At 34.2% G+C, this 8,746-nt stretch overlaps 2 protein-coding genes across 5 annotated transcripts in view; both read right to left on the bottom strand.

Annotated features, from left to right (window-relative positions):
- Positions 1–6,272, bottom strand: part of LOC107687976 (DEP domain-containing protein 5-like) — a 23,129-nt gene extending 16,857 nt beyond the window's left edge. For all 4 annotated transcript variants that reach the window (XM_016485523.1, XM_016485500.1, XM_016485516.1 and 1 more), the window contains exons 1-16: positions 5,804–6,272; positions 5,603–5,690; positions 4,147–4,193; positions 3,975–4,060; positions 3,771–3,854; positions 3,636–3,685; positions 2,950–3,019; positions 2,793–2,871; positions 2,633–2,694; positions 2,446–2,515; positions 2,293–2,365; positions 2,110–2,213; positions 1,120–1,194; positions 896–1,030; positions 756–817; positions 576–649 (exon numbers count right to left, since the gene is read on the bottom strand). In XM_016485523.1, the coding sequence (XP_016341009.1) occupies positions 576–649; positions 756–817; positions 896–1,030; positions 1,120–1,194; positions 2,110–2,213; positions 2,293–2,365; positions 2,446–2,515; positions 2,633–2,694; positions 2,793–2,871; positions 2,950–3,019; positions 3,636–3,685; positions 3,771–3,854; positions 3,975–4,060; positions 4,147–4,193; positions 5,603–5,690; positions 5,804–5,873 (1,229 nt within the window). In that variant the 5' untranslated portion in view covers positions 5,874–6,272. The remainder of the gene's footprint in view (positions 1–575; positions 650–755; positions 818–895; positions 1,031–1,119; positions 1,195–2,109; positions 2,214–2,292; positions 2,366–2,445; positions 2,516–2,632; positions 2,695–2,792; positions 2,872–2,949; positions 3,020–3,635; positions 3,686–3,770; positions 3,855–3,974; positions 4,061–4,146; positions 4,194–5,602; positions 5,691–5,803) is intronic.
- A 409-nt stretch (positions 6,273–6,681) lies between these two features.
- The window catches only part of LOC107688436 (ras-related protein Rab-36-like), a 7,886-nt gene continuing 5,821 nt past the window's right edge, over positions 6,682–8,746 (bottom strand). The window contains exons 5-9 of the mRNA XM_016486103.1: positions 8,487–8,538; positions 7,515–7,596; positions 7,337–7,427; positions 7,109–7,225; positions 6,682–7,013 (exon numbers count right to left, since the gene is read on the bottom strand). Of these exons, the coding sequence (XP_016341589.1) occupies positions 6,958–7,013; positions 7,109–7,225; positions 7,337–7,427; positions 7,515–7,596; positions 8,487–8,538 (398 nt within the window). The 3' untranslated portion in view covers positions 6,682–6,957. The remainder of the gene's footprint in view (positions 7,014–7,108; positions 7,226–7,336; positions 7,428–7,514; positions 7,597–8,486; positions 8,539–8,746) is intronic.

The following is an 8,746-nucleotide window of genomic DNA, read 5'->3' as shown; positions in this document are numbered from 1 at the left end:
TATAATTAAAATCAGTATATAAATATAACAATTAATTTACAGCAAAACACTGCATTTTTATTATTTGTCAAATAAGGTGCTGCACAAAGAATTTGTACACAGTATGAATCAAATGATATCTGTTAAAATAATAATAATAATAATAAAGTGTTAATAAATTGTATTATTATTATTGCTCTGAGAGGTATATTTTAATATACAAAAGTAATTTATTTCTCTATAGTAAAACAGATGATAGACACAATGCTTATCTAGATGTAGGATAAATATCAGAAATTACTCAAAGGTTAATTAGCAGTATTGTGGATCTATTTTATTTATATAGCCCTATTTAATGCACAAAACAAATTGCTGGATAATTTATACTGCTTGTGCAATGAACATGAGTGATGTTGCATTATTTTTTAGCAATCAATCTTTTGATAAAAGGACAAACCCATCCCTATATGACTGAGACTTAAGAGTGGGCTCTTCTAACTTGCTACCGACTGCTAGGTGGTTGCTAGGGTGTACTGGGTAGTTAATACACCCTAGCAACCACCTAGCAGTCGGTAGCAATAACTCTCAAATCTCACCTGTGGTTGATCCAGTGAGGCAGGTTGTAGTCATCGCCAATTCTAGAGTCTCCGTGCACTGTACGGTTATGTAACTAATAAAATGATATAAAAATATATAATTCACCCCATTTAGAAGTATTAAAACATTCAGATCTTATTTCATGCTCAAATGCCAAACCTAATATGGTCTTTACCAACCTTGAAGAGTGGAACAGCATGGAGGGGCTGCTCTCCCATGCATACCAGATCTACACCGATGCCTGTTAGGAAGATACCATTAGCGTCCAGCACACTGTGCTACAACACAAACAGTGAATGTACAGCACACCCTCACTGACCGTTGTCAATCATTCGCTGTTTGGTGAGGATCATGAGCAAGCGGTCCACCTCGAACACACCCACTCCTGGAGTAATGACCACTGACATCTGACCCGTACGATCAAAGTTACGGTTGATGTAGTGCTTATCAAAGACTGAAAGAGACAAAACAGGACACTGATATCAGGACAAACAGCTCTACTGAAGTGCTGTGGGACTATAGACCAAATACACAAATACAAACCATTGAAAGACAAGTTGATAGCTTCCAGATAATTGCCCTGAGCAGCAGTGGAATTGTTCCCGCACAGGAATTCATCTGCAATATTGAGACATTAACAAAATGTGTATGTCAATCTAAGACTCTCACACTTGCAATAATGGCATTTTCAAAAACCAAAAATAAAATAAAAAAATGTACATTTTCTAAAGAATATTCTATTTTCAAAACACTACAATATGAAATGTATATATATATATATATATATATATATATATATAAAACTTTCTGAAGGATTATGTGAAAAATTCAGCTTTACATCACAGGAATAAATTACATTTTAAAATATTAAAATGGAAAACAGTAATTTTAAAGGGGAGGTCTAATGCTATTTAATGCATTCTGACTTATTTACACTACTAAAGAGTTGGATTCTTATGCTAAACATGGCCAAAGTTTCAAAAAAGCGAGTTGGACGTATGATGGCGTATTTCTGTGCCAAATACACTCCTTCAGAGTTCGTATAAGTTTTGGAAAGTTTTTTGTTGATTATGGCCCATCAACGTGCTTCATTCATTAACTCGCTAGCCATAGTTAATTTAAGTCAATAAAGTTTTGTTGCTGTTTTATTTAGGTCGATGTCACAGCTTGCAGACGATCGTTCAGCAAAAGCTGCGTGTGCTCGTGACTCTTTAGCTCCGCCCACGACACGCCTCCAGGAGCTCGACTGTTTTCGGGGAGAGAAGCGGTACAGCTGTATCTGTCTTTTATAAATCTGATAAAACTAAAGGCTTATGAAGGAGATATGAAGGATGCAATACTACTCTATAGGTACTCAAGATTAACATGAGATTAGCAGAAATTGTGTTATGTCCCCTTTAATTGTGATAATATTTCACAATATTACTTTTTATCAAATAAATGCAGCCTTCTTTCAAAAAAATCTTAGCATAGTTATCTTACAGAAGTGTGTATATATATATATATATATATATCACAGAACCGCATACGCACCTGCTCCTTTAAGACGCACCAGCACAGGATACTGTATGAAGAGCTTTTTAATAGTGATAAGCAGAGACATCCACTCATCACGCCTTTCATTCTGGGCCACCACCCTGCAAGAGAATAAAAATAAGGACTGCTGCTTAAACCAGTACTAAGCTGCCAGTCTTAATGCTTAGTGAACTTCTGGACCTGTAGAAATCCTCATAATAACGTCCCTCATGGTCTTGTCGAACTGACGCTCTTTGGATCTCTGGGAACTCTTCTACATGACGAAAGACGCATAATAATTATTATTATTCAAATCATACAACCCAAGCACTGTTTTAAATATGAAACATTTACCCAGTGATTTGGCAGAGTAGAAGGTACGAGAGAACAGCACTACTGTAACCTCATGGCTGCAATTCTTCTCCTAGAAAAGTGGCTACATTTTAACAAAGACAATCCCATAATGCCAAAGAACATAATCATATTCAGCTATATCGTGCAGATAACGTTACTATTGGTCAATGATAAAGTTAACACTCACTTTCCATTTGGCAAACAGATCCGAAAGGAAACCATTGACAGCTTTCTCAAAGTAAAGATCACCTGTGAATGAAGTCAGCAGCTGAAATCACCTGAAATAACAGATTTACTCTTCAAATATAGATAATAATAAAAAAAAATTTTTTTAATTGTCTCTTTACCATAGATATCAAAGTCCCACATCTCACAGCTCATCTGAATGAATATATAAACCATCGCTGAGGTGGAGCGAAACACCACCTAGGTGGAGAAAACATGTGAAAAAATTTATAGTGATGGATAGTAAAACAAATTGAATTTCCAAAGAGAAATTCTCACCCTTGTATCTTCACTAATGTAGCCACAAGTGACCTTCTCTCCTTTTACCCACAATTCACTGGTCTGCGCCCTGAAACCATGATAAAACGATTTTTTGGTTAGGCATACACTACTGTTGAAAAGTTTGGGTTCAGTAAGATTTGTAAATGCTTTCTCTTATGCTCACCAAGACTGCCTTTATTTGATTTAAAAAGTACAGTAAAAACAGTAAAAATATCATTACAATTTAAAATAACTGTTTTCTATTTGAATATTTTTTAAAGTGTAATTTATTCCTGTGATGTAAAGCTGAATTTTCAGCATCATTACTCCAGTCTTCAGTGTCACACGATACTTCATAAATCATTCTAATATGCTGATTTGAAGAAACATTTCTTATTATAAGTGCTGAAAACAGTTGTGCTGCTTCATATTTTTGTAGAAACTGATAGAACAGCATTTACTTTAAATATTTTAAAACATTTTAACATTTTTTAATGTCTTTACTGTCACTTTTGATCAATTGAAAGCATCCTTGCTGAATAAAAGTATTAATTTCTTCCAAAAATATGAAAAAAAAAAAACTGACCAAAACCTTTGAACGCCAGCGTATAAGTCATTATATACATACTTCTGACTGTAAAATACTTAAACTGACCAATCAAAATCAAGTATTCCAGACAGCCTGTAATAATGGATGTTGTTACCTGATCCCTGCAAACTCTACTTTCTGTGTCACATACGCACATGTGCTCACCTGAAAGAACATCATGGAGACATAAAGATCATTGCAAGACATCAAAAATGAACATCCCATGCAGATTTGAATCTAATCTACTCACTAAGCTCTTCTTCAGTCTCCACATGTCTCCTCGTCCAATATACTGATCTTTAAAGGTGAGCTCCACCAGATCCAAAGTCACATCCTGTTAAATTTCAATGGAGAATTTAGGTAATGAGGTACGAGAGGCTGTGCTATATTGTGAATATGGTGTGTAAATTAAATAGTAGGACTGTGCAATAAACAGTATTTCTGTGTAAAATACCTTTGGGTCCACAATATTGATGATGACGTCCTGGTAGGCACGAAGCTTGAAGGCCTGAGCCACTGTCTGATCTACACTGATAGTTTCTGTTAACGGAAAAAGAGAAAATTCACACTGAGATATAGCCGATTAATAGTTACTAGTACAGAAAATGAAGCGCTAATTTAAACACCTTTCTGCAGGTCTTCTTTCAAACTCTTGACCTGCAGCAGCAGAGGACTAAGACAAAGACATTGTAAACATACAAATATTATCAATGCATATATAAATATACACTTTATTTTACTTACACTGTACTTACCCAATAAAGTATTGGGTATTACAAGGTAACTACATGGGTCAAGGATAGGTTTAGGGGTAGGTTCAGGGTTAGTACCTAGCTATTACCCAGTTATTATAATTGTTATAAAAAGCACATAGTATGTACATGTACATGCAGAACAGGACTGTAAAATAAAGTGCTACCAATATGCCAGGCAATATACAATAATGTATAATATACAAAACAACAGTGTTGTTTTATTAATATGTGACCCTGGATCACAAAACCAGTCTTAAGTCGCTGGGGTATATTTTTATCAATAGCCAAAATAACATTGTATGGGTCAAAATTATTGATTTTTCTTTTATGCCAAAAATCATTAGGATATTAAGTAAAGATCATGTTCCATGAAGATATTTTGTACATTTCCTACTGTACATATATCAAAACTTAATTTTTGATTAGTAATATGCATTGCTAAGAACTTCATTTGGACAACTTTAAAGGCGATTTTCTCAGTATTTAGATTTTTTTGCACCCTCAGATTCCAGATTTTCAGTTGTATAGTACAATAGTTGTATCTCGGCCAAATATTGTCCTATCCTAACAAACCATACATCAATGGAAAGCTTATTTATTCAGCTTTCATGTGATGTATAAATCTCAATTTCAAAAAATTTACCCTTATGACTGGTTTTGTGGTCCAGGGTCACATATTTTGAATTAGTTTTTATTTTGACATTTTGTTTTCTTTATTATTTCAGTTAAGGTTTTAGTAATTTTGTTGTATGTTTTTGTCATTTTTATTAGTTTTTCTTTTTAAATATGTAGTTTATGTAGTATATACAGTTTGCATTCATTTTTATTTTGGTTTTAGTTAAAAAATTTCAAATTCAAATTCAAATTGTTAATAAGTTGATTTTATTTAAATATTTTATTACAAGTATATGAATATATATATATATATATACACACACACACACACACACACACACACACACACGTTTTAAAACATTTAATGTTAGATTGTGATGTAACATTTTTATTTTATTAAATCATGACTTTTTATAGGATGAAATGTGACATATCTGCAGACATATTTTTAAGTTTGACCTGAAATTATATTAATATTCTTTTTTAATATGTAGTTCATGTTGTCTATATAGTTTTTATATATTTTTTTTGTTTTAGGTTTCGTTAGAAAATGAAAATAAATATTGTTAATAAGTTATTATAATTTATTATAATTAATACATATATAATATCTAACTATTGTGTAAATTATGAAATATATTTTATTTCAAGTATATTAACACACACACACACACATATATATATATATACATCAGCAGAAAGCTCCTCTCACCTGTACTCATCATTTGGATGTGCAATCTCAACAATATCCCCCAGTTTAACCTGAGGAAAGACTTTAGGGTTCATCATCAACTCATCATCTGTGGAGAAAGAGAGAGTGTTAAGAGATGCGTGCAAAAACACCAGGATGTTAAATGAGCCAGTGTCATGAACTAAAACTACTTCAGTTTTTAAACGTTAAGAACATTCTCACCGCTCCCTCCAAAGCCCTTCTTGTGCACCACAAGTTTGTAGGACTTGTTTGCCTTCATGGTAACAGTCATTGTAGTCGTGATGATGTACAGACAGTCACATTCACATTTACAAACAGAGAAATATCCAGTGCTGAAGCAGTCTGCAGAATATCAACATTTCTGCATCCTTCAAGACGGCATGATATGCAGGAACAAAAGTTTTAAATGACACGTAAAGAGCTTGAAGATGAAGAAACACAGTCAAACTCATGACAGTCTGTCTGTCATCCTCCTGTTTGTTTACAAGTCGCGTGACTCATTTCTTCTGATCCCAGAGAACGCTCTGCAAAAACGTCTTCTAATTGTAAGACGCAGGTATATTACATAGAAGGTCAATATTTATTTATACACCGACAACGCATAGCTTAACGTATACCTGTCAGAAATAATGCAAAATTTGTGTTTACGGAAAAAAAATGGAGTGTCTTCTTCGGGTTTATGATAATAGAGATAACGTTACACAGCGCCGCCTAGCGCATTGGAGATTCGCAGTCAGTAATAAGTCTCTGCCTAAATTATAATATAATATACCACTTTAAAGTGAAGATCTAACCATTTCAGAAGATATGATAATGCTATTTTGCGTTCTTTGTAGAAAAATCTCAAATAATAGCCTAAGTTTACTAAGTCTAGCTATCTGTTACACTTTATGATTATGTTTGTACATTGTCAAACTATGCTTCTTTTCTGATAAGCAATATGTTTCCTTCTATCACTGCTGTACATATAGATTTCTCAAGGTAAAGACAAATACTGATAAAAAAAGTCATAAGCTGTGCTCAATTGTAATGTATGTTTATTTCATCTGCCAAAGGAAGATAAAAAAATACAAAAGGAAAAGGAAAAACACAATGCAATTATTAAATGGCAGTTTATGCAGCAAAAATACTGACGTTAATACTACAGTATAAATCAAATGTTTGAAATCATATTTGATGTCAGTCCCTTATTTTGATGTGTTCTGATAAGGTGGTCCCTCTCAGAGAGTACATTAGTGATGCACCAACTCAGAGGTTGGTTATGTCAACCAAAACACTTTGTTTTCTACTAGGTTAAACATTTATTCTGTCCTGTAATACAAATTGGTTATTTCTTCTTCTTGAACCATTGAGGGTCAACAACAGGACTTCTTCTTTGGCTTTTCCTGTGCATCTTCCAGTGCGTTATCATCTGAAATAACAAACCCACATTATTTTACTCCATAAAACACAACATTTATGTCAGTGAACATCTCCGTTTTATGATTTCAGAGTGCAATCTCTTACCGAGAATATTTCCATCTCCAATCTGAGCCGTGCTGCTTCCTGTCTCCAGGTCCTTCAGTATGGCATCTTCAAAGGCCAGAGCTGCTACGCGAAAGAAAAACTCCTGGACATTCTCCCCTTTAAACCCATAGCAGTAACAGTTACAAGTAGCATCCATCTTGTACTTCTTGTAATGGACATAGCAACAACTATAAAGTACATTTATATTCTTATCCCTTCAGAATGTACCTGTTTTTGAGGACAACGACCAAAACTCAGCGTTCATTTCTGCTGCAATCTTTATGGCATCGCTCTCTGTTCTCTGGCACTCTTCTGCAGACTTCACATAAGGACAGCAGGAGTCTTTAATAGCTTTAACAAGTTGTATGTGTACATATGTGTGCTTGTCTGTGGGGGCTTTTCTCACCAGGAGGTCTCTTTTTGTGCCAACCAAGAAAACAAAACAAGAGTCTGGTTCATTTTCCCGCAGTGCCTCTGATAACCACTGTCTGAGGAACAAACAAAAAATCATTAAAATTAAAATTCCTCAACACCTTTTCAATCTTCAAAACACTACTATAGGTTTTACTTCTGTAGACAGGCTTGTGGATTATAACACTACAGAACAATAAAACAGAACTAATAAATGGAAATTCTTACCATAAACAGAAATACCAGATACTTTTGGCAATAAAGTGAATAAGAACAGTAGTTTTCTCTAGTTGTTGAAATGCTGTCTGTTCCAACCATTTCCATTTAGGAATCATTCACAATAAGGCCAGGAATGTGCATTAATAAAGTAAATAGGGTATATGTGCCCTTAATATGACCCCACTACTGAGAAAACTACAGGAAGCAGCTGTGGGAAGCCTTTTTATTTGAGCAGAATTAGCTGCACTAAGGTTCCTCTATGGATGTCACACATTCTCAATATACTAATCTGATGTGTTCGCTACAGTATACTGAATGCTTCCTGAATTTCCTGTAGTACCACTTGCAATATGAATAATACATTTTCAAATACAGAATGACCTATTCCATTACAGTGCCTGTAAATAATTAATATAATGTGATGTTAGAGAGTGTACCTTTGGAAATGTGGATATGATCCTGTCCCTGCTGACAGGAGGGCTGGAATGCATTGTCTTGTCAGCAGGTTGTAAAGGGAAACTCGGCTGTGAAAGACACACACTATCAGCACTACCATATAACCTGTTTACTCTGTACATTTACATCAACCTGAACTACTTTGTATAGTGTATACTAAACATAGTAATATATCCAGCAAAGCCATAATAACTTTATTATGGCTTAGCTGGATATAACTTTATATATATATATATATATATATATACACCACCTTTTCAATCTTCAAAACACTACTATAGGTTTTACTTACTGTGTGTGTTCCAAGCTCTTGATATCCGCCATGTCGAAGACAGTAATAATAACTTTTAAAGTAGAAACAGAAAGGAATATATTGGGGTTTAAATGGACTCTGATCTGGAGTATTAAAGGAATAGTTCACCCAAAAATGAAAATTTGTAAAAAGTTTACTCACCCTCAGGTCATCCAAGATGTAGATGAGTTTGATTCTTCATTGGAACAGATTTGGAGAAATGTAGCATTACATCACTTGCTTACCAGTGGATCCTCTGA

The sequence above is a fragment of the Sinocyclocheilus anshuiensis genome, unplaced genomic scaffold (assembly GCF_001515605.1).
Source record: "Sinocyclocheilus anshuiensis isolate Anshui unplaced genomic scaffold, SAMN03320099.WGS_v1.1 scaffold205, whole genome shotgun sequence".
NCBI lineage: Eukaryota > Metazoa > Chordata > Actinopteri > Cypriniformes > Cyprinidae > Sinocyclocheilus > Sinocyclocheilus anshuiensis.
This window is presented reverse-complemented; position numbering and strand designations above follow the sequence as displayed.